Genomic DNA, 25,666 nt, shown 5'->3' on the forward strand with positions numbered 1-25,666 from the left:
GTCCAAGGAAGCTCAGCGGCTAGGACTCATCAATGTAAGTGACGTTGATCATGACAGCAGGCACATTCACGACAACTGTTTCTCCAGTTCGAGGTTCTGTGTACTGAGAAACTTAGAACAGGTGAACAGCTCTTAGTGCAGCAGCGGTGGAGAGGCTTCAGGGTTCTGTGGACTGAGTCCCACAGCTGGTCTCTACCTGCTGTTACTCTATTACTGCGGGTTACACTAGTTCTGGAAACTCTGACAATTACGACAATGCTATTTATTCGCAGATATATGATCTACATGCAGTTCATGCAAAAATCTACTGCTGGAAAAAAAGTTGTTGTTAGACAACAACAAATGTGCAAGACAGTGGAGGAGGCCGTGGTGATAATGTACCAAGAGATTAAGTTTAAATGATTTGTGCAGTTTAAACAATAATGCAGTGTATAATGTAAGAATTCTCAATTCTCATGTTGATGTACTTTGCCCTTTGCTCTCCTGTGGTACCACAAGAGTGTGAATGGCACCTTGCAATGTTTTTCCATCCACAAAACGTCAAATATGAGCACAAACTATCCAGTAATATCAATTCTTTCCACTGACTGATGCTTATCTCTGACTCACCGTTCTTTTGTAACACTGCTGGCCGAAGCTGTTGTCCTCAGAGTGGTAAGTGTTGGCGAAAGCCTCGGCCGCTTCAGCTAGCAGGCCGGCCTGAGTGTGATTCTCGGTGTCATCGCAGGAAACCCGCACGCTCCTCTCTGAGATGGGCGTCAAGCCGCCACACAGTTCCAGCTGAAAATACGAAAATGTCAAAGTTGCAAAAATACTGAGTTGGAAGAAAAAATAAAAGAGAAAACTGTCTGTGTGCTTTAAAAGTAAGCAAATTCACACAGAGGCAAACAGGCTAAAGGAGGTGACTGTGAATTAGACACCCTCTTCTCCTCTCCCCTTCTCTCCATCTGTAGTGTTGTCGAGCATTGTGTTCATCTCTCAGCCGCATTAAAAATTCAAATGGCTTGTAACTGGATTCTCTGCTCCTTGTTACTAAGCCACAGCTCAAAACAAAAAGGAGAAGGAATACAGTACTCCCAAGAATAATCCACACTTGTGTACTTGTACTGCATAACTGTGGCTTTTTTGAAATGATAAAATAATAGTTTGATGAAAATTGAATGAAGTAAAAAAACACTTGAATTTATGGGTGGCAAACATGTTGTAATGTGATGATGAAAAGTACAGTACAGTTTTGACATTCACACACACATTCATACATTGCATCTGCAGCACTTTCTCTATCACACATCACTCATACACTGTTGGCACGGCCGTCTGGACTTCAGTATTTTGCCCGAGGACACTTTGGGACATGGAATCGGGGAGACTGGGATCAAACATGCAACTTTCTTGTTAGTGGACATTCTGCTCTAACCCCTAAGCCACAGCTGCCCCTACTGCCCCTGCACTTTTTATATTTGATATCTTCATAATAGCACATTGAGGTGAAATACTTTAATTTCTCAGGCATTTCAACTACTGCATTAGCCAAAGGTGGGCACACGTCTCTGGTTATTTAATCTCTAAAATGTATTTTAACCGAATTTTGCGAAATTGATCTATATCAAGATAAATACACACATTCTCTCTCCTTTGTTGTGAAGTTTCTTTGCGTTAAGTTAAAAGTGCTATGTCTCAACTATGGAACTATAAGTAATGTGTCTCACACAAATACTGAAATAAACATCTAATGAAATGAAATCGTGGGCTGCCCAAGACGCCCAGCAGTTAAGGCGCTGCTGACTCTGAGCTGAGACGATGAACTTTATTGGATGTAATTCCCCACCTCTCCTATCATTACCCTCTGCTGACAGATATCAAATCAAACACTTAAATTTAATTATCTGCACATACCGGCAGGGGTTTGGCAACACCGACGCGGACAGGGCCATAACCAGTGGATTTAAGGACATACACAGCATAATCCAGGCTGGAACCTTCCAGGTCGGTATCATTGACAAACATGAGTCGGTCGCCGGGCAGCAGGCGACCATCTTGATCTGCTACACCCCCAGGCACCAAGGAGCGGATGACCAGCACTGTTTTAGTGACATCTTCTGGATCCTGGAGTGAAACATAAGATCGAGTATAGTCGGGTTACTGAAGATATTTGAGACACATTTGTTACATAAATTAAAACAAGAGATTAAACAACAGGATGAAAGAGAATTTTTAATTATAGGAAAAGAAAAATGGACTAGTTGGTCTCATAGAGGAGCAGTCAGCTTTAATAAAGCTGCTATTTCTTAACATGGCTTGAAAGTCTTGGAGCATAAATACACAGAATACAACAATTCTCCCTGTAGAATACAAGAGTGTCTGCTTCTGTATTCTCTGAGTGTTCTCCCAATCCAACCTGACACCGATATTCTTCGACTGCAGCCTATTGCAGTCGGTTCTATTTGTAGAAAGACTCGGGGGCACGTCTCTGACCTGGTAGTCCAGGATACTGAAGCCCAGTCCCGACTCGCCTTTCTCCAGCTCGACCACCTGAGCCTCTCTCTCCCACATGGCCAAAGGAGGTGACATGGGTGGTACGCCACGCTTGGTGATGTCCTCAGCCGTAGGACAGGGGATGACACAGCCCTGGTCCAACTGGAACAAGAGGGGGGAGAGAGGACACAGAGAAGAATATCATATCAGCTGCATTTTGAATTGTACTTTTAAATGCAGAGTAGATGTAGTTTATATTGACTGAAGGAAAAGGATTTAAACACCAATAATAAACCCCACTGCCTTCACCTTGTCATTGAACTCAGCCAGCAGCTCTTTCAGGGTGAGGTGGACTTCATTATCATCTTCCTCATCACTGTTTGGAATTGAAGGGGGGACAACTCGAGAGCACACCAGACATACATGGATCGGCAGCTCCTTCAGAAGATTGACCACCTCCTTATGTGTCTCTCCAATGAGAGGGATCCCATTCACCTGGCAGGAAGATCAATTATGCATAAATATGTAAATATATATATAACTTATTAATAATGATAATAATAATAATATGCATTCAAATTAGCAAAAGATATCTAAATGTAAAGTTAGTATTATTCAAAATGTGAAATAGAAGACAGAAATGGAAAAATATAAAATAATTTGCATATTAAAGAATAATAACAAATAAACAAATACAATAGGGATTACAAGAAGCTGTTGTATAATTGTGTTGTAAGGTGACTTAAAAAATAAAAGTAAGTTCAGACCACAAGTGCAGTAAAAGCACATACATCAAATATGTTTTTAAAAGCAATTTAAAAGAGGAAAAGAATATAAGAATATAGTGATTATATATAATATATTATTCTCCATTATATGTATATGTACTACTGTGTATAATATATTAAATACATACATCAAAAGTGAATTGGTTGTGTTTCTCTCCACAATATTGTAGAGTCTCAATCTTTCTCTGTGATGTACTTTGATTTGAAAGACAAGGCAGTTAGCAGTGTATAATGTCTCCAAGACGAGCTCCGGTACAATGACTGCTCATCATGATGAGTGATATGTGTGGGTGTGTGAACTTGCACCAGTGGAAGGGAAGGAGGGCAAGCTCTCCCCCTACAGTACAGGCACAGCTGCACAGAGGCACACACACACTCACACACACTCACTCTACAACTGATTTCACTGCCTTAAGGGAAAAAAGTTTCACAGTTTACTTGACATTCTGTGAAAACTAAACTTTACCGTATGGTTCAAGCAAAAATGTCTTGTGTATATGTAGGTATTTGAAAATGCATGATTCTACCAAGTAGTGTAACTGTTCTGTAACTGTGCTTTAAAGAACAGGCTATTATTACCATATGGATATTATTATTACAGTTTTCATTTGCATTTGTTTGTGTGTTAGCAGGATAACGCCCAAAAATATATATATATATATATCACATTCTGAGGAGGGTCAAGGCCTCACCCAAGGAAGAACCTATTCAATTTTGGTGCAGATCTGGATCAGGGGAGGGATCCATGCATTTATTTTTCACTTTCTTTAACATTGTGAGATACAGCGTTTTCATTATTTTTGTTGATTTCTCAGAAAGTATATATATAAATATATATTTTTAAATCAGGCACATTTAGGAGACTGGTATTTATGAGTGCGTGCAATTTGGTGCAGATGAAAATAGAATTCCAGATCTAGTGAATTTAAATGTGGTTTCATAAGTGGACTGTTGGGACACTACTGACTGTCATTCTAGATATATGTAGTATTATTGCTTGAAAGCTGGAAACATGAGAGAAACTATGGTTGTGTGAACTGATGATGATCCATGACGGAACATTTTTATGATCCATCCACTTATATTCCTCAAGATGTGCCGAAGTAATCCTTCCCTCACAGATCATATCTTTGTCGACTGACTAAAAGGATGAGTAGCAGAACAGTGGGCTGAGAGGATCAGCTTCAGTTGGTTACCTCCAATATCTGGTCTCCAGTGAAGATCTTATCACTTTGGCCAATGGGCCCCTCAGGTAAGACGGAGCACAGGTAATGATGTCCTGCCCGAGCCTCCAGGCTGATGCCCAGTCCACTTGTCTCGCTGAACCGCTCCAGCTGACACACCTAAGAGAGCAAAGGGACAAATGAGCGGTGGAAAACAAAGGAAGAAAAGCAGATACTTCATACTGTAGAAAGTAAGTAGTGTTTTTGCCTGTAGATGAGTAATGGTGTATATATTATTATTATTATGTAATTATGTACTTTTTTGAATTTCCAGAGATGCCTTAGCCAAAAAAAGATGAAGCTACGTTTCAATTTCTTATCTACTTTACAGAGAGACGTACAATAACTTCATATCGGGGTCCAACCGCATGCTGCCACCTCTTCCTCAGGTACTCCTCTTCAGCTGGCATCAGTTTCCCGCCTGTAAATTGTGCACACAAACAATCACCCTCATTTCACACACACACACAGGTAAAGAAAAAGTGACAAACACACATCCCTAATCACATTGTCCCTGGCCCGAGATGTAATCAACGCAAAAATAGGAACCTATTTGAAAGCATCAGCAGAGCTGTTTTATAAAGAGAAGATAGTTCTCAAGGTGGCCAATCAAGGTTTCAACACACAACTATGTGGACACGCGTGCACACAAACTACAGACACACAAGCATGCACACTCACACCCAGCATCTTGTGGGTTTTTTTTGTTTGGCAAACTAATATTTTCTTGTTCAGCTATTAAAGCCTCACAGCAATCAGCACTTATTTGACTGTACTCTCTAATCAAGCCAAAAAATCCTTGTCTAAATAAAGCCACGTATGCAGGCGGGCCCGAGAAACAAATCATCTGGAATGAGTTGAATGAGTTGGATAAACACATAACTGCACGACACTATAAATAGACTCCTATCAACGAGCATGCCTCACTGCCACATCGCTGTTCCCTGAGCCCAATTAGCATATCAGACTAAGCCCCGTGATCCAGTTCCAGACTGCAGTGCAGCATGGGAAGGGAAAGCTTACCATTTCTGAAATCATGTCGGGGTCGTCTGTTGGCGTATGCTGCTCGCCGGGAGATCTCACGCAGGGAGCAGATTCCTGGGGGACGGAGAAACACAGTTTAGCAGAAATTCAATCATATTTGAGTTTGAAAAAAATGATAATGTGTACAGTTTCCAAGCAAACATGTAAGAGAAGATAAAGTTCCTCATCCACAAAGCTCATTGTTTGAACAGATATTGCAATTTTTCTCATTATCGTACAACATATCATATCTGATTATTAACACAGGTTTACATCACTGCACACTGGCAAATCAAAATTTGCTCAGTTAGTTCAAAACCAATACCCCCCCCAGCTCAAAGCACCTGTCTCTTGAATCCTGTTGAGGGCCACTCTGTAGGGATTCCCCTCGTGGAAGCTGTGGGAGTGTCGGAGCGGCTGCAGGGGAGGAACCGGCGGCAGGATGTGACTCAGACGGACGGATTTCCTCAGCAACCTCAGTCTGACCAGGGGCCCCGTCCTCCTCAGCACCTCCATTGCCCTCTGCTCACTGCAGCCATGCATGCTCACGCCATCTACCTGTGGGGAGGGACAGGGACACGAGTAAATGAGAAGAGTAAAGGCTCATTTATACACAATGTTAGATAGGCTACATATATGGAAATGGACGGAGCCTTTCATCTGTAATCGCCGTTCATTTAATCTGTATTTGTCCACATCTTAATTTACGAATGAGGACAAAACCGACCAAACGGAGCAGCACCACTAGAAATCATGGCAGGGCAATACAGCCAATAGTTCAAGCCAGACAAACATAGGATGCGAAATAGCCAAACTTTTGAGGAGAGACTTTGCAAGTTTGAGGTATCAACATGATGTAAACATGCCCTTCAACAATGTGCCTCTTTCTTAATCTCTTGGTACATTATCACCACAACCTTCTCCACTGTCTCGCATGTTTGTTGTTGTCTAACCCTCTGGTGGATGCATGCTAACATGCTAACGTAAAAAAATGCATGGAAGTGTGTGGGCAGTGACAGTCTTAGGGATGAACGGAAAGGTGAAGGTATGATGCAGACAGAAGTGTTTGTGGATGGAGTGGATGGTATGAAGGTACAACAAGTGCTGGTAAATTAAATTGGAACTCAGAAAAGATCAATAGTCATCAAAAATTAAGAGATAGAGCAAGATGGAAAGAAAATGTAAAACAAGAGTTGACGAAGAGATGGATGGGGCAAAAGTAAAAAGAAAACCTAGAATTCTACTTCATCAGCTAAAAAAGAGCCTAATTGGTGAGTGTGGAACTACTCAAAGTTGCAAACAGTGCAGATTTTGAGAGGCTGAAATCGTTAAGATTCAGCAGAGAATATATTTGAGACAAGAAGGTATTCAGAGTCTACAGGGAGCAAAATGAAAAAGGTATCTATTTGCGAATTTGGTGGAACTCACAGATAGTATAATATCTCCAATGTGGATGCGTCCATCTTGATCAATAGCGCTGCCTTTCACAATGCTCTTCACCATCACACCGGCACTGTACACTGAGGAGGTAGAGATACATTAAAAGAAACTTAGTATTGATTGTGTCGTTCCTTAAAAACTCACAGATCATCAATAATGTTTTGCATAAGCCAGATAGTCATAACAGTTTTATTATTGATCCAGTTGGTTTCTTGTGACTTGGTAGATGTTATTACCTGAATTGAGGTCACCTATGTAGCTAGAGATGGTGAATCCCAGGCCCCGGCTGTTTTTAGTGAACTGCACACTGAACTCATACTCATCATTGAAGTCATTGAGCTGGAAAAGAACATGGAGCCACACATGTTATGCTCATGTTTTGGGTTTAAAGAATACTTTGTCACACATTTAATGCCACTGAATCAACAAATATTTCATAAAAAAGGTTTATGATTGAATTCATTTTTGCACTATAATTCTTTACACACCTTGCCATCCAAGCTGTCCTGGCTGAGGGCAGGTGAGGATAGGTGGTTGTCCTTGGTGATATCCCTGGCAATGAGCAGCTTCACCTTGGTACCAGCATTTCGCAGCACCTGGGCCAGGTGGTGATTTGTGAGAGAATGAAAAGTGAGTGTGACAGAACGAATAAAGGAACAGAACAGACTTTTTTTATAACCAGCCAATCAGTTTTCATCATTGAACATTTGTTTCTTCTTAACCACAAAAATATTTGAAAACATTGACGCTTTCTAACATTTTCTAGTGTGCTGTTTCATTTGTGTCAGTATCGTTTGCCAAGTAGCATTGAACTCATTGCTGCCTCCAAAGGCCAGAGGATAGGTAACACCTACAGATCCTTCATGGTTGGCAAAAATTGCAGTTGAATGTTTTTTTTCAGTTTTACAAAAGAAAAGGAAGTTCAAGCCAAGCTGGCAGTTGTGGCAAATGTACTGTATGTCTGGTTCATTTTTCTACCTGAGCTTTTCCTTGAAAAAAACAAACAGTGATCCGGCTACTGCTAAGTTTTTGCTGTTATTCAAACACCTACGGAATAAAGTATTATGATTACGGAAAATGACTTATGTAGCACTTTCATCATCAACTTTTGTAAAGCTTCAACAAACCATGCCTCACCTGTGCCACCTGCTCACTGTTCATGCCCGCCAGGTCTGTGTCTCCGATGCGCAGGATCTGATCTCCACTACGCAGGCGTTTATCCTGAAGGGGCCAAATTCCAACAAAAAATCTATTCAGAAACTGGTCTTTGTTAAAATATTCAAACACATTCTACTCAACACATTTCACCAAATTAAATATTCAATATGGTGTTTGTTGTAAGATTTCCTTCATTAAAGAAAGGAAAAGTGTGACAATTTGGAAAACTTGATTTGATGATGAGATTGATTCTACTCTTTAGACTCTCCACAGCCACAGGATCTTGATATGAAACACTTGGTTTTAGCTCCTGTCTCTTAAAGCCAAAATGTCAGACTAGCACTTTATTTAAGCGTTGTCTATGTGACTGACAAGTGGATTTACCCGGCCGGCAGCTCCTCCAGGTAGGATGGTCTTGACCATAACTCCTGTGCTCCGCCCTCCTATGATGCCAAAGCCAAGGCCCTTCCCGTCATTGGTCAGCTCAATCATCTCCACATGACGCCTCTAATGTGGCGAAAAGAAAGAGAGAGAGAAAAATCTATTCCAATTAATCCAGTAAAAAAAGGTGAAACAGCATTGACAGGTTAGTGCTGAATGTGCGTGGTACCCTTGTTTATCTACATCCACAGACACACATTTAGCTCTGCAGTTACACCTCACTTCTAAGACTACTGTACCTCGTGAGCAATAGCAGCCAGGTTTCTGCCCATGGACATGGTGCGGGAGATCCGAGGGGGAGTGCAGTACTAAAAAATAAATGTCACATGTAAAATAAAAGCAAACCGTAAATGACACTGGGTTAGCGGAGCAGCCGATTATGCTCAACCGAAATCCCCAGATGATGTGAAATCCTGCTTTGCTAGTGTTTTATAAAGGAATGTAATATTCTCAAATGTGATGTGTGACATTTCCAATGGTGACCTGTTACATTTTACAATTGAAAGAAAAAGAAAATGATTTGCTCGTTTCATGAAGTGAGTGCTTTAAATATAAAATCCCCCCCATTACTCAACGTCCTCTCAAAGGACCTTTCATTTATGATGGATATTTTACGTACCTGCGATTCGGTGTGAGTGCAGTTGTTGGGATAGATGTCCGAGAAGGACAGATCCTGCGAGCCCAGGGAAGACATGCTGCCCTCCCTGTGGGAGGATCTGTTCTCCATGGCCCATGTGTAAGAGTCACTGTGACACAGAGTCTTCAACCCCACTGGTACGCCTGGGCATGGTCCACAGTTCATGGATACAGATTTGGAAATGCCCTTCCCCTGTTAGGAGCAGATAACGACACATGGCGAGGTGTGAGATAGGTTGGGATTGAGAGGAAACAGATGAAATGGAGTAGGATTGGAGGATGCAAGGAAAGGGAGAAAGATTGTTAGGGAAAATGGATGAGGATGATAAAGAGATGGGGGAACAGGGGTTGATAGAAAGGTGAAAACATTAATTGAAGAGAGGAGATATCGAGGCAGAGAGAAATGGGATGACGGTGAGAGAGTGATTGTGGGCAAATGGAGAGGATAAAGAAGTCGAGGAAAGGAGAGAATTGTGAGACGATGAGGAAAGAGTCGGGAGAGAGAGTAGGGAGAGAGGACAGGAAAAAAAATATAGGGGAATATGTTTGAAATGGAGCAGAGGGAAAAGATAAGAGAGCAAAAACCCAAGGATCTTAGATAAAGGTTTCTCTTCAATACCAAACAAACACAAAACACAACCCAAGTCTTTGAGATTTTCTGTTTCAAAGTTGAAAAACAAATTTCAGGGGATGCTTTTTTGATTTATATGCCGTTCCGCTCTAACAACTCTGAAACCTGTTGGAAGAGCAGGAGTCGAACAAAAGATAAAACACTATCAAAACACCAATAGGGCGACTTCACACTGCAAGAATGTGCACTTATATTCCAGTATTTTATTATATAATATACAGGAACTTGAACTAATAGAAATGGTGTCAGTGCCTTTCCTGATAAAAATACAAGAAACCTTTTGACATATATTTCCTGAAAGGCAGAGATGATAAAAAGCTCTGGCAAACACCTCACTGACAATGTGGTAATGCCTGTGCGTGTAGACTTTGGGACTTTATAGGGTTAGCCTGTTACGGCACACCACAACAAGCAATTACCAAGCCGCAATGCTCACCACTGACAGATATGTGGGACTTGATACTGTCAACAAAACAACACACACACACACACACACACACACACACACACACACACACACACACACACACACACACACACACACACACACACACACACACACACACACACACACACACACACACACACACACACACACACTTCAGAGGACATTACATTGATTTCCTAGAGACTTATTTTGACCCTAACCCTAATTACTATACATGCCAAACCCTAACCCCTACCCTAAAGCAAAAAGCTAAACCTTGACCGAGAATTAAACTTAACCTAAACTAAACCCAAACCTTAACTAGCCTTTAAACGTGTATTCACCTTAAAATTTAATGATTTACACTATGTGGTCCCCATAATGTGACTGTGTAAACAGATTAAGGTCCCCACAACGTAATTGTAAGTAATACCAGGACCACACACAAACACATATACACACACAAACAATCTAGTCTCTGTGACTTCAGAGGACATTACATTGACTTACATTGATTTCCTAACCCTCACCCTAACCTAAACCTAAACCTTAAACACTTCTTCACCTTAAAATGTAAGGATTTATGTTATGAGGAGACAAGTCCCCATGATGTTGTAAACAGATGTAGGTCCCCACAACATGAGTTATATCTATACCACACACACACACACACACACACTTCAGCTTAACACTTATGACAATAGTACAGATGACTTCTGCAAACTCCTCAACATGATACATCGCCACTTCTTCCTTCCCCTCTCTCCTTCACGCTCCCTCTCTCCCTCTCTTGCTCTTTCTCAGGGCTTTAGTGGTAAGCTTAGGTAAGCTGATTACTCATCCCGTTTGGCTCCCGCATTCAGTATTTTGGGAACGATTCCGGCTCCTTCCCCAACCATTCAGTATACACCGAACACCTACGCACTCATGCTCATGCTGTACCTTCGCCAGGGGCTTCCGCTTAGCTTGCTGTAAGCTGAGTATGTGGTGGAACAGGGGGCTCTGCAGGACGGTCTTCAGCAGGGAGAGTTTCTCCTGTGTGGGGGCCTCCCCCCGCTCCTTCAGTTTAGCTTGTAGTCTCCCCACAGCCTCCAAGGCATGCTGCGTATCTGCAGAGAAATAGCGAACCGTTTGTAACAGGATTTCAACTGTTTGGCTTTGTGTTCCAGTTTCCAAATGTTGCTGTGGCTCCTGGGTGACCCTGACCACAAACTCAAACCTTTCAGGCAAAAAGTTATGAAATGTCAACAGTAAATACATACTGTTGGGAAAATGAAGATATTTTCTCAGAGAAAATACAACATTTGTGTTTAGAATACAAAATAACATCCTTTCTCAGCTCTGATGCACGGTGTGATAACTAAGAAAAAAATATCCCTGAACCACGGCTGCTAGAGTTCTTTCAATTCAAAGGTGTCTTCAATACTGTCGTATGCTTCTCTTCTCAACTCAAAATAGGGCTTATGACTTGTGGCCAAAGCATGGGCAGGAAGGCTTTTAAAAATCGTAATCAAGAATCATTAGGATAATACTAAAGGAGGACGTGCAACCATCTGGAGTCTTGTTGTCAGGTCATATTGCACTTGTTTATTTGGTGGAGCAGCAGCTAATGAGCGCAAGCCACAACTGCAGTAATTGTACGTGGCAGAAGGTTAAGACCCTGTAAACTCTTCACCACCAAAGTTTTGACTACCGACCAGACTGCGAGCTCTGTGCCACCTGTGTAGATGTAAGTATTATTTCTCGTCTGGCTGCTGCAGCCATGGCTGACACCTTAATTCTAAGCCTCTGACGGTGGCTGTGGTGCGGAGGTGTCTTACCGAGGTCACTGGAACATGGCTGGCTTAAAAAGCAGTATTCTACATCTGCAAGGCCCCAAATGCACTTACCCATGATTTCCATCGTGTAGCCTGTTGACAGATTGGTGGGATGAGCTGTTGCTGTGCGACTTTTAGTGCGCCTTTAGTTAGGAGTCAGTTCTTCACTGTTTGGCACCTGGATAGCAACAGAATACAAACAGTTTATGCTTCAGCAAGACATTTAACAAAGCAGTCAGTCTATTTACAGTTCCATGATGGTGTATGTAGAGGATATTTGTAGAGGGCAAGTCGAGTCTCTACTGTAGATACATTTTTAATTCTGATGTATAGCTCTGGAAAAAAATTAAGAAACCACCGCGAGATTGCAGAATTTAGATTATTCTTCTTGTCTTTAAACCATTGACAACATTTCCTTCAAATTCCAAGGTCCACAGACACTGGAATGAAATTGTAACGATCCCTGTGAGGATGCAGATTTGAGACAAATCTATAGAACCCTATTTTCTTCTAAAAACACTTTCGATCATCCTCCCTGACCTTGTGCATAAACACAAGTATTCATTTTACCTGTGTTCAGCAGCATGTATAATATCACATCGATATCCTCACCTCCAAGGCCTGTGCCATGCTTGTTTGCAGGCGCCTTCCTTGTCAACTAATGCTCTTTAGCGGGGATTTAAATCTTCTCCAAAAGGCTTTATCAGCCAGTGATGGTAATGAACAGCGACACATGGCCTCCCGACCATTCTGGCTAGAGGGCGGGGGGGAGAGAGAGCCTGTATTCCTTCAAAATATGATCCCAATGACATGATTTGATTTTCAAGACGATGGGCTGGAAATGACAACGTCCCATCTGAAATCTAATTAGGGGCCATTGATAGGCACGATGGGTATCGCAGTACTTCTATGCCCTTCACGGCAGCCTAATGAAATCTTTATCTTATACCTGTTGATGGTAAAGCCATGCTGGGAAAAAAAACAAAAAAACAGATGACTGATTTGCAGTGATTAGGTTCATTAGCCTCTAATTTGACATGGAATCTATAGAATCAATCTGCTAAATAAATGAGCCGTTCGCATTAGATCTATCACTGTGACGAACACACGGACATTAGCTCACAAGCGTCCGCTGCGCCTCTCACCTCCATCGCGTCTTCTCGATGGTGGCCGATCAACAGGTCCCCACGGAGTTCCACGCACAGCCACCGTGAGTTTATCTGTGCCGCGAGACACTTCCCCCGTAGGGAGCAGTCACAGCAGCCAAACGAGGGACGCCACGATATGAATCGGTCGAGACGCAAGAAGCCCGAGTGCTTTATTTCCCCAGCATTGTGTCCGCGCGGCTTGTGCGCGCTCGGGCCACAGTGCGCATGTCACCACCCGGTGTGATCTTCAGGCACAGAGAGCAGGGCTCATCCCTCATGAAAGGGAACCAGCCTGCAGGTAATCCTGGATAATATGTTTCAGTGCAGCTCTCTGCAAATTATTCTCATATAGTCAGCTCCAAACTGTGTGTGGGTTAGCCTACACAATCCCTGTGCCCAATGGACCACATCACTGTGACAACATCATTATAGAACCTTCAAAAAGGAAGGAGCAAATACAATTATTGAATATTCAGACAAAATGGGTTATTAAATCAAATGTAAGATATTAAAATAATAAGTTTCCTTTCTATGACTGAAGACAAAAATCATTAAGATATTTGTGGACCTGCAATGCAATACTTCTTCTTACTACTACTACTACTACTACTACTACTACTACTACTACTACTACTAATAATAATAATAATATTAATACTAATAAAATAGTATACAAAAATAGAATAAAAAATAAAAACACTTTTCTTTACCCTTTAAGGATTGTGCTCTTTAGGTTTAAGGATTAACATATTTAACTTTGCAATACTCATTTCCATATGTACAATTCAATGGCCAATATGCAACCGTGTTACACTGTAAATATGTATTATGCTCACAGTGTATATTCTGTTGACTATTACCTGATCTCTATTTTAAATTGTCCTCTTTGCTTCTGCAACATGGCAGATTTCCCTGCTGTGGGACTAATAAAGAATCATCTTATCTTATCTAAACATAAATGCTAAGGTAGGAAAAATATCATTTTCTCTCTCAACACAACACATGTTGAATAGTAACACAAAAAGTGTGTACTACATCCTTTCTGGAAGTGAGTGCATTTTAATGTATGGATATAATTTTGATTCGTCTTTTCTTCCAATAGCATTTCAGCTTGTTGCTGCTATGGATTTGTCATCACCATGTTAAGGTTTGACCATTATGAGACGACCCCTGCCAGACGAAAAGCTCTCTTGAGGCCGAGTGGTCCACGTTCAATGTCTGGCTCTCTAAATACCAATCTGGTGTCATGAGGGAACAAGACATCAAACTGATGCAGCCTAAATTAAGACTGTGACATCACCTCTCATATCCCCTGTTTATTTGAGAATGTGCCAATGAATGGAGCTGCACCCACTGTAGGTTACATATTGCAGTTGTCACCCAAAGTGCAATCATGCAATCTCACATTAAGTCATGTCTAAACCCCCACACCCGTCAGCCCAGACCTCATGTGTCAGAGTCACACCCACATCATGTTCCCGTGTGAAACTTTTGGAGCCCCTGTGTGTTTCCACACGGCAGGTGGAGCCCTAGGTCCAGAGATTTAGTAGGAGTCACAATCCAGTGCCGCGTTTTCCACCAGACACCCCCACTTCATCCCTCCCTCTTCCTCTCTCCTGCATCCCCCAGGCAGGAGTCGTCTCCCCCACCTCCCCTCCCAAGCCTTGCACCCACCCACCCAGCCTCGGCTCGGCTCCCCCGCCTGCTGGCTGGCTGCAACGCACCGCTCCTCTCGCCGGGCTGCGCTCTGATCCACCGAGCATCCACTGCGCCTCCAAATTGGTTTGTCATTTCTGACCCCTCTCTCTCTCTCTCACGCGCACACTGTGTGTGTGTGTATGCGTGTGCGTGTAGGTGTGTGTCTGTGCGTGTGTGTGTTGACCACGGTGCTCTGCTCCGCTGCGCTCTGCGCCTGTGGACTTCGGCAGAAGTCAGTAAGAACATAAAGACAACTAAAAAGATAAAGAGAGAGGGAGAGAGAAAGGGAGGGAAGGAAGGAGGGAGGGAGGAGGGATACAGGCAGACGGATAGAGAGATACCCCTCTGTCCTCCTACAGCGCTCCACTGGTTTCAGTGCATTTGGACGCGGACACGGCGCCTCTCTGTGTGCGCGCTGATCGGGATCCGGAGCGCACAGCTATTGGTTTATCGCACCTCTAGCTTCGTTTCCATCCATTTTTCGCGAGGTGTCGTTCCTGTGTCTTTGCAGCAGAGAGAATTAATTAGCCACGGAGCCGGAGCCGAGGCGCCAATCAGTGAAATTATTTATCGACTGGAGATTTTATTTCTACATGACATCTGCGTGGTGCATGGGGACTGTATGAAACAGCAGAGAAAAGGTTATTCCTGACTGCACTCTGCACTGGATGTGTACACGAATGCGCTTGCACGCCGCTGGTGCGCGGTGATACGGTAAGGACCCGCTCTTTATTCCCTCACCAACGATGCAGATGTATATGTTGTGTGTGTGTCCAAACCTCCGGACGATTTGTCAACCTGCGTCTGTCAGCGACCTGACTCTGGAAGCAGCATCGGTCCTCTCGGATGCCCATGGGAATGTGGCCTGCGATCATTGCACTTAAGGGGGCAACGAAAACTGTCCCTAATGGACGAGAGGCTGAAATGTGGTGTAGTTCTGGGTGTCTGTGTGGAGGATGGGGGTCCGGCGGCTTGCGGGCTGGATGCATGGGCGTCGCTCGGAGAGGCTACGAGACGTCGCTATAAGGCGAAGTGACGAGCGACCTCTTACCTCCTGCAAAAATGATCAATCACATTATCTCATGACGGCTTCTCGTCCGCATCTCACGCGTAATTGTGAATCTGTAGCCGCATGTATCTGCCTCGTTGCAGCGCGCAATGTCAAATCACATGCTTTGGCGTGATGGATGACAGATAGACCCACATGTGTGGTTCACCTCCTCAGGTTAATTCTGTGGGGCTGTCATTGTGTCAGTATACGTGGGAATGCAGGTGTGCTGGAGCCCGTTCGGGGGGGGATGTGCTGATGGTTTGTTAGCCGCAGTCTAAAAATCCAGAGTAAACCCAGCCACTGTGGGAGGAAAAGGAGTATCCAGCAGGCCGGTGCACCCCAGGATACATCAATCATGCGGCTCCATGAGTGAAAGCTGTGGCTCTTATTTACAGAAGAGGCGGTTGCAGTTGACCTTGATGTGCAACTGGAAACTCCTGAAGGTTGTACAATTCTTCGATCTAGACCTAATCTGAGAAGAGCAGCCGGTTTCTGATGTGTGTGTGTGTGACCATAGATATTCAGTGTCCTCCTTGAAATCGGCAAGCCTGATTGATTTGTGATGGTGAACTGTATATATAGCTCTATAATTAAAGAAGTCATCGAGCCTATGCATAACTGCAAAAGGTGTCTAAATTAGACAAAGCAGCTCTCAGTGGTCATTTGTTGTGTGTCTGCTTGGGTGGCTCCGGAGTGCCCCCCCTTTTGAATCACAATACTCAACATCCAACTGACTCTCAACAAAGATATTGTGGAAAAACTCCTTGTGTAGCTCTCCATGACATAAATCGTAGGTATGGGCTTTGTTGGGTGGAGTGGTTGACACTCTGTTGACTCATCTGTCAGCGCTGCAGCTCAGAAAAAGTGTCTCGGAGGAATCCACTGAGCAGGTGGGAAAAATAGTCAGTGTTGGCAGTTTATCTGTCTGTCGATGTCTGAGAAATTTTTTACATACAGTATAGGTTTCCTTGGCTGCCATTTTGGTAGCATCTGTTAAAAGCACAGGCCCGGTCTCCAAGGAGATGATTATGTTTGTGGATGAGATGAATACCACTTTGTCGTCTGTCATCTGTGCATTAGTTTACCTCCCAGTGATCCTAACGTCGCATGGCTGCATTTTCTTTTAGGCCGAGCTAATTATTTATCCTAAAGTAAACCCGAAAATTTGTCCTCCATTGTTGGTTGTCTCACGTAAATGTTATATATCTGCTTTAAACAGTGTAGAGGTGTGTAGCCTCACTCATATTTGTGTCATCCTTCCCAAACCTATATACCAAACATGTACTTTTCTGACTGATACCAGCAGGATGTTTATGAGACATCCCATCCTGATTGCATGGTGATTCAGAGAGCATGTTGTGTCCCTCTGTATTGTGTCACGCTCAGCAATGACACCCATCACGGCACTGATGTCACTGAGGCACCTGAAGCTGTATAATGTGCAACAGCAGCAATCAAGCAATCTGCTGACTGTAGGTCTGTCTGTCCTCCTTTAATTAGGTCACTGATTCATTTCACTTGTTGTGATGCAGAAGAAAAGACAATGCGCCCTGTTGAGGGGAAACAGGGTGCAAATTAGGATGGCTGTGCTAATTCGGATTGTTCTGCTTGATTAACGGAGGCCTGATCTCCTTTGTTCAGAGCTGTTAATGTAACACAATATTTGGTTTGGATCTGGATGGCTCCAGTAACAACAGCTAATCCTTGGATGATGAAATAAGGGATTCCGTATGCAGTGGATCTAGGATCCTTTGAAATTTTAATTTTAATTTACAGAGGGTCCACTTTCTGATTCAGTAAGGTGCAAATTAAAGTCATTTCTGCGACTGCTAGCTCTGTAGCTTTGAGCAAAGACACACCCCATTTATACGAATATATCTTATATATCTTTGTTTGTTGTCTTTCATTGTACTTCAGTAAAGGTTAGAAGATAAAAAGATCTTAACAAATTGTCATATTTATTGTTAGTATGTGACCGGTTCAGCTTGGGTCAGTGGCCCCCTGTTCCTGCCCCTGGATCCGCCCCCTGTCAATATGAAATATCACAAGCTCACATTGAAACCTCAAGATAAAATAATGAACCGTGGCAGACAGCACGATCAGTGTCAGGCAAGCAATAACAGACATGTCAATATTAGGACAGGCAGGCATAAAATCAGATGTGTAACAAGTGCAACTACGCTGTGTCGAAGTTTCTAAATTCCAATGTCAAGAGAGATTAGAGAGTCCAACCTCACTCATGCCATTAATTGTGTTGACCGGGCACACAGATCCTTTTAAAGAGTGTTTTCTAAAGAATTTGCAATTCTGGACTCGCAGTCTTCCATTAAGTTAATTTATGCATGGCAAGGTAAAGGTTTGTGTCAGAAAGCCTTGTAGATAAACAGGAGTAGGTATTTATTGTGCTCACAGAGACAACCAACCTCCATGCATAAATAGTCACTCTTGTATCTAAAGCAGGGGAAAAAACGGAAACAATTCTCAATGCCTCAGTAATGATATTAAATTTTATTGAAAGGATGCTGTTGGACTTCACCGGCCTATTTCCTAATGTGGTGATGATTCACGTTCCAAGTCTTAACCCCACTTTGGGTGCTGAGTTTAACCTAATTCAAAAGCCTTTTCCTGCCCCAGACATCTCTCTCCCGTATTGAAATAATGAGGCCAGATCCTTGCCCGTCTTCCTCATCCACCTAAAGCACTCGGTCATGTGTTAACACATCCTTCCTCCTACTCCTTACCCCTTCCCTTCCCTCAAAGAATAACCCTGCATTTTCCACCATCGACTGGAGATATCAGCTCAGTTCACCTCTCCTAATGTGTGAAACTCGCCTCCCATATCATTCAACCCTATTAGAGGTTCAGTTCATGCGAGAGGACTACTGCGCAGTTACTTTGCTACCCGATTAGATATATGCTTGGGGAAGGGGAAAACCAGCAGCAGACGACTGGCTGCCGTGTCTCGGGGTATTCACTGACTCATTTTGGCCTCGACCAGAATAGCCCTCCAGAGATAGATGTCTTACTCTACCTAAATATGGAACTGTTGCAAGGCTTTCGGGTCAAACCACCGCAGCCTATTATCTGTCTTTGTTGTGGGGCCGATTGGAGGAAATGTATATTTCTACCCTCGCTGCTCATGCTGTGCATTAACAGGGCTGTTTGTGTGTAGTGCTGAAAGTGATACACGCTGTAATCCTGCTCACAGGTTATTGGATGGTTTAGCAGTATGTTGTAATCATAATATTAAAGGCTGTGATGGGGAGGTGGTTCTGGAGTGTGGGTTAAAATTAAAAAAACACTGGCATGGTATTAAATCTAATGTAGTTAGAGTTGAAACAATAAATTGAGTAGTGGGGTGTTATGAAATTAGAAATAAAGTAAATCAAATAAAGTAAATAATTTTTGAAGCAATTTTTTAATGAAAAATGTCAACCTTGTCAAATTGTGACAGCTTTATCATGTGATAGTTAATTCAATATCTTCAGGTTTGGGGTAGTGCTGGACGATATGAAAAGAAAATTATATCAAGATATACATTTTCAAATTGATAATTCACAATAAATTATAATTATTATTTAATTAAAATAATATCGGAGGGTTGATCGAACTAAACGTGCCATCAAATAATATCAACTCTTAAAACATGATAATAAAACTACTATCACAACTGTTAATAATAATAATAATAATAATAATAATAATGATATTAATAATAATCTGTTGTTGTAATAACATATAAGCGGACGAGCAAAAGTGAGACTGTTGAATACGTTTGAAACTCCTCAAAGGTTTGATTGCATCTTGTTTTAATCAAAGTTTTGTAAGAGTCAAATTAAACAAGCTTAATGACCTCAGGTTGTGATGTGTCTCACGTGGGATAACAATGATTGAATAATCAATCGGCATAAATCAATTGTGAAATTACCCCACAGACATTAATCTGGATATTAAAATCATGGCGATGGGATAATGTATTTTGCCTCTTTTCCTACTTTGTATTTTTCTAACTTTGCTATGATAGGAATTCTGAAGAGAACAGATTTTAAAGAAACATTTTAAAGCAATTATCCACTGTGTGTAGATGGGTTGAACTTCACCATCTCATCGTCTCTCCTCTGGTAAAATCAATGTCAAGGTTTTTATTTTTTAAGACAGGCTTTTATTTGTTTTTGTCTCCCCAGTTTTTACACTTAAATTTTGTTTGGCAGCAGCTCTGAATTTGAATGTCCGGCTTTTATGTTTTGCTATCATCGACTCTTATTTATTGTGCTTTTATTGCTTGCAAAACACCGTCTAATACCTTTTTGAAGATGGCTGTGTGAAGGGAAGATGACGGTTATCATAAGGCTGCTCTGAAGTAGAGAGGTTGTGAAAAGGAGCTTTTATGTCATTTTCATACAATCACCCAAAGTAATAATCTGAGGAAGATGGCTTTGCGTAACAAAACAGGATCTTAACCTGTCTGATCCTCCAATGACCAAGGCATGCACAGTCTACAATAACCTTGCAAATGGTGCTACTCAAATTCTGAGCTGTGAAATACTATTCAGCGTCTTGACAAATCTGTTTATTTGTGTCTGAACCGCATGTTTAAGCAGCTGCGTTCTGCATTAGCCACTGCAGCCACGGTCCATTCTTACAAAACCTCTCACTCGGTACTTGTACAAAGGAAGAAAAAATCACTCGTCCTTCCAGTCAACACATCTCCTGCCCACACTTCTCCTCTCTGCCCTTCAACTCCCTGCACACCACTCAAAGTTGTCACCACTCAATAGGAACGCACACACACACACACACGCATGCATTTCTTCCCACAGTTACAATGTGATATACGTCAATTGCAGCCACTCTCACACACGTTCGCACTTCAGTGCTATAGCGCACATGTCAGAGCGCACACACCCATAGACATGGCCTGCAGCCGTATATTTAGTGACACACATGGTGCCATTAGGGAGCTGAATGGAGAATCAGTGTACAAGGCCGGAGTGATTGTAAGACACTCACTCAAAGGTCTGCCGATTATTTTGGTCTCCGCAGGAAATCATTTACAATAGCACTTACCCACCTCCTCCCCTACTTCCTAGTTCAATCCATTTAAACAGTGTCTGTGTGTGTGTGTGTGTGTGTGTGTGTGTATGTGTGTGTGCTGTGCATATGCAAGTCTTAAGGCAGTCACCACAGTATTGATAGGGAAATTCTTTGCCGTGTTGTTTGCGCGGGCCGACGGTGGCGTGCTGAGGAGGCCGTGCTTGTTTAGAGAATGGGGTGCTTGGAAATGAGTCATACACAATGTGATGCAACACAGCGGAGCAGATTTGAATTATGGGGCAATGAACAATGAGGTCATCGCAGGGCTGCGGGCACAAATCTCTCAGTGCCCTGGCATAAACACAACATTTCTTATCAATGGAGGAAACTGCAGCGGGGGTTTGTAAAATACAGTATTGTCTTAAAGGACGTATTCAGTGCTGCAAATAAAAGGCTGTGTTGGTTGACTTCAGTGGCTGAGACAATGTGAGGGGAATTCTGGCCTCATTGCAGCGACATTGTGTTTTTCAAAGTAGTGCTTACTTCATCCAGATTGTTTGTAGATTGTTAAACTGTTGAGGTTTCGCCATATCCTGGTGCTTCTCAAGTGTTTCTTCGCCTCTCTACACCCACCATCCTGCATCCAATGATATTTTCCATATCTTTTTCCTTCTGCAGCCGATTGTCCACAATCAGCGTCTGCTGTAATACCATCATCCCCAGGCCCCTCTTAAATTTCCTGCTTACTGGGCTTTTACTTTAACTGCATTACATACATCTTCCACTCCCTAGTTCATCTGGTTCCTTTCAGCATAAACCAGGGTGAAAGATCCGACTCGAAGCTGTGATGCGACTGGTCGTTTGAGGGCGGATTAAAAAAGGGAGAAAAAAAAAGATATTGTCATTTGTTATGCCTGTTCAGTGGCACAGCTGTGATCGTGATTGATATCGAATCGCGTTTTCATTCCAAGTCTTTGAGAGTGAGAATATGTGCCAGAGAGTATTGATCTGGAGCTTTGTTGATGGTGCAGTATGATAGGCTGAAGGAGGGCAAGGATGACTAGATGGTCATGCCTGATGGAACAAAGATATTAACAGATATAGCGGTGATCGATGGCTTGATAATGCATGTTTACATCATTTTCGCTCTTTTGTGTGTCCCCCCCCCACCCCCCGTGTTATCGAGCTGACTGGCCTCATCTCAAGTGTAAATATAGCACCTCACGCTGCCTCAGGTTAAATCCCTGTTGACTGGCTGGTGAATAATTTGGCACGAGGAGGCTACTTTTAGCCCATTCACGACGTGTGACTCTGACAACAAGCTGGCGTGGTTCGTTTCCCGCCAAGGACATTGCAACTCATTTTGAGATAGAAGCGCCATGCCCCTTTGGCATGAATCAGCACCCGTCAATTTGCCCCTGACATATCTTTCTTATTTTGCAATAAAAACATTTTACCACCTCTGTGTTTTGCAAGGGAGCCTGATAGTGTCACGCCAAGACAGATGAGTACCACGCTGGCCTGTGGGCCTGCGGCAATAACTTACACGGACCACGTGTCTGTTTTCTAACCATGTGAGAAATTGTATGCGCCTTCTCCTGCGGTGTGCTCACGTGCGTTTTGAACCCTCGGATTGGCTCTCGCTTAGAAGGTGTATGTGTGATAGATGAGACGGCATCCATCACATGGACCAAGATGAGAAGGCGTCGTTCCAGGGCCTGTGTGTTAGAGCAGGCGCAGGTCCCTGATAAATGATATTTGGTATTTTAAAACCAATTTTTGTGTAATACAACTCTCAGGCAATTACTGCAAGCAATTTCTTATGATTAGAATGATATATCTTGACGTGTGACTTTCTCTTCGTGTGTGATTCTGCGTGTACATGTGCACCCATGTATTGAAGCATCTCATTGTCCGAGGTTGAGGAGAGTTTATTACAGTTCAACGGTTCACAATAAGTGGACAAATCAACCAGTTCTTTTTTGTTTTCATTATGTACACCTCCCCTCCTCATTCCCACCCTGTCTTTCTCTCTCCCTCTTTCAAAGATTTATGTGGGTCAAATTGACAAGGGTCCTTAATTTTACGCCCAGATACACCATATACACCACTGCTGCATATTCTTTATGCTTATATGTAATCTGCTGAAGCCCAGGGGGGAGAAAATGTGGTTTCAAAATGAACATATATGGCACCGCACCCTCACATTGCCTCATTTGGAAGGGCCATAAATCTCCACCAGCAGGCGTCAACGCAATTTCTGGTGTCTCATGGCGCAATCTGATGTCTAAAGCATAATTACAAATGGTAATACATGAAAACCCATCATGAAAGCATACTGTGGAGTCATCCTAATTACATACAGCGGGCTTATGAGTAATGGGGTTGACACAGAACATCAATACAACCACTGCCTCTTATAATAGAAAACACCATTGTTTTACTGTGAGAAAATGGTCAGCATCTATCACGTTAAATCCACTCCATTTTTTTTCTTCGGAAAGACACAGAGCCCGGGGATCTTCCTGCTCCTCATCACGTCCAACCATTGTTCAGTCGGACTCAGGCTCTCGCTCGTTGAAAACCCGGCCGGAGCCCCCCCTCAGCTCTTTGTGAAGGCTGTAAGCGTTCACCGTTTTTCCCCATCTAAATCTCTCTGGCTGTCTGTTGACTTCTTCTCTGCTCCTCTGCTGGTCGCTCTCTGAGGAGCCCTCTCTTCTTCACGCCATCAAAAATATCTTCCCTCTTTCTGCTCTTATGTGTGCAAATCTTAACCTGCCTGCTCTCAGAATGCTTGTCAGAGAACTTGTTCGCTGGAAAGAACCGTAGTTGCGAGGACCAGAGATTATGCTGCTGGCCCACAGATGCACCCGATTCAGTGGAAATGAAGATATCTGTTGATATCAATGTAGACATGCAGCGAATCATCACTTGATGTGGTTAATGAAACGGTAAACCACAGCATACACAGCAGCCAAAACACAACTTTTACATTTTACAGTGTTCTGCTAACTTCGTCACTGTAGTTCTTCCTCTCCCAATCCTATTGCCACACAAAGAACATGGATGATTCTGAAAAAGCCTGGATTTATTTCAGTGGAATCCTGTTTGTAATGTTGAGTGCCAATATTAAAACTGTAGAGAGGTGCTGAGGATAGTGCATACCCCTGATGAAACCACTTTAAAATTCACTAGATACGGACTTTTATTTGCACAAATTGCTCAAAAATACAAACATGCCTTTTTTCATCGCGATCCATTGATTTTTCTCTGACAAATCACAGAAAATGTCAAAGGATGTTTTCCAAAAATTTCCATAATCTCCTTGGCGGAGGTAAATATGTATATATATTCATTCATGTATGTATACATGGCATTTACTGATTAAGCATAAAGAAAGGATGTGTTTATGGCAAATTAAATTAAGATATCTGCACGCATGTAGACACCCCCCACCTCGACCTCCACATCTTTCCCTGCCGATAAAGGGCACCCTGCCGTCTGTACTGGATGTTTGCGCCACCCATACTGTAAATCATGAAAAATGGAATTGTCAAATATGAATGCAATTTGTTGGGGTACCGATCCGATGTGGCTAATATTATTTTTCATCCAGTTGCCCGGAAATTAGGATTCAATTCCCCCTCAGAGTGTAGAACAAAGCGTCGGTGCACCACTGATGTATGCATGAACTTCTGCGATGGGCTGCATCTTTAATCTTATCTGTCCCCCTTTTTCCACATGTTCACATAAAAGAGTGCGAATGAGAAATCTCATTCCGCCCCCCGGTTCCACCCCTTATACAAACTTGTTCCTTCAGCGCCTCGCCTTCTGCACCCAAACCTGTTTCTTCTCCACCTCTCTTCCTCCATTCCTCATCCAATGATCCCTCCATTGTCGACCAGCCCCGTGTGAATAATGTATACTGTGTCCTGAGACAAGCAAGTGGGACTTGAATGAAGGCGCTGTATAGGTGGGGGAGCTCAGTGCCTCATGTGCTCAGCTGCCTCCGGCAATTGTGGTGCATGCATACACTCACATAGCATTGGGGGTATATATTTACTACTTACGCGCATAAATGTGGATGGAAACACTTGCATGTACAAAAAACAGTGAATCCATCATTTGTTGCAGTCTCTGCCCACCCAACCATGGAGATATTGCTCACAGTCTCCTGTACTGGCTAATAGACCCAATTACTGAGCAGCACTGCCTGAGAGCTTCACAAAGGTCCCGGCTTTGACACTCTGTACGGACATGTGTGTGTGTGTGTGTGTGTGTGTGTGTGTGTGTGTGTGTCAGAACAGAAAAACTCAAGGCCAAACAGATATATGCCGTTTTCTCTGCCCTCTAACACACACAGTCACGATGCACACAACTACAGTTTGCATGCCAGGAGATGTGCGCACGCACAAACCCACAAACCCACGTGCAATGTCAGTAACAATACAGACAATCACATTGAGTTTGACCCTGGTGAGACGAGGCTGCAAAGTTTACCCTCAAGAGATGTAGGTTGGGGAGGAGGAGGATAGGGGGAGAGAGAGGTGAAGAGAGAGAGAGAGAGAGAGAGAGAGAGAGAGAAAGAGAGAGACAAGGAGGTGAGGAGATAGAGAATGAGAGAAATACACTATGAAAAATAGGAAAACAGGGGAAGAGGCATAGATAGAAAACAA

At 42.9% G+C, this 25,666-nt stretch overlaps 2 protein-coding genes across 21 annotated transcripts in view; one reads left to right on the forward strand and one right to left on the reverse strand.

The window, feature by feature from the left end:
- Window positions 1-13,429, reverse strand: part of si:dkey-92j12.5 (multiple PDZ domain protein) — a 40,120-nt gene extending 26,691 nt beyond the window's left edge. For 7 of the 9 annotated variants that reach the window (XR_007032277.1, XM_047338071.1, XM_047338068.1 and 4 more), the window contains exons 1-18: window positions 13,205-13,429; window positions 12,132-12,237; window positions 11,185-11,351; window positions 9,168-9,377; window positions 8,788-8,856; window positions 8,492-8,614; window positions 8,087-8,170; window positions 7,438-7,545; window positions 7,186-7,288; window positions 6,938-7,029; window positions 5,854-6,067; window positions 5,510-5,584; window positions 4,828-4,907; window positions 4,460-4,606; window positions 2,785-2,970; window positions 2,476-2,637; window positions 1,897-2,106; window positions 610-780 (exon numbers count right to left, since the gene is read on the reverse strand). Coding sequence is in view for 8 of the 9 variants with exons in the window: in XM_047338071.1 (XP_047194027.1) it covers window positions 610-780; window positions 1,897-2,106; window positions 2,476-2,637; window positions 2,785-2,970; window positions 4,460-4,606; window positions 4,828-4,907; window positions 5,510-5,584; window positions 5,854-6,067; window positions 6,938-7,029; window positions 7,186-7,288; window positions 7,438-7,545; window positions 8,087-8,170; window positions 8,492-8,614; window positions 8,788-8,856; window positions 9,168-9,377; window positions 11,185-11,351; window positions 12,132-12,144 (2,214 nt within the window). In the remaining variant the exon portion in view is untranslated. Of the gene's footprint in view, window positions 1-609; window positions 781-1,896; window positions 2,107-2,475; window positions 2,638-2,784; window positions 2,971-4,459; window positions 4,607-4,827; window positions 4,908-5,509; window positions 5,585-5,853; window positions 6,068-6,937; window positions 7,030-7,185; window positions 7,289-7,437; window positions 7,546-8,086; window positions 8,171-8,491; window positions 8,615-8,787; window positions 8,857-9,167; window positions 9,378-11,184; window positions 11,352-12,131; window positions 12,238-12,629; window positions 12,997-13,204 lie in introns of those variants that run through there. The other 2 variants (XM_047338059.1, XM_047338060.1) reach the window with 2 other exon arrangements.
- A 1,456-nt stretch (window positions 13,430-14,885) lies between these two features.
- The window catches only part of adgrl3.1 (adhesion G protein-coupled receptor L3.1), a 123,704-nt gene continuing 112,923 nt past the window's right edge, over window positions 14,886-25,666 (forward strand). For 5 of the 12 annotated variants that reach the window (XM_035174138.2, XM_035174147.2, XM_035174163.2 and 2 more), the window contains exon 1: window positions 15,200-15,619. The gene's annotated coding sequence lies outside the window, so the exon portion shown is untranslated. Of the gene's footprint in view, window positions 14,990-15,015; window positions 15,620-25,666 lie in introns of those variants that run through there. The other 7 variants (XM_035174097.2, XM_035174130.2, XM_035174156.2 and 4 more) reach the window with 4 other exon arrangements.

This window comes from Hippoglossus stenolepis, chromosome 2 (assembly GCF_022539355.2).
Source record: "Hippoglossus stenolepis isolate QCI-W04-F060 chromosome 2, HSTE1.2, whole genome shotgun sequence".
NCBI classification, from domain to species: domain Eukaryota; kingdom Metazoa; phylum Chordata; class Actinopteri; order Pleuronectiformes; family Pleuronectidae; genus Hippoglossus; species Hippoglossus stenolepis.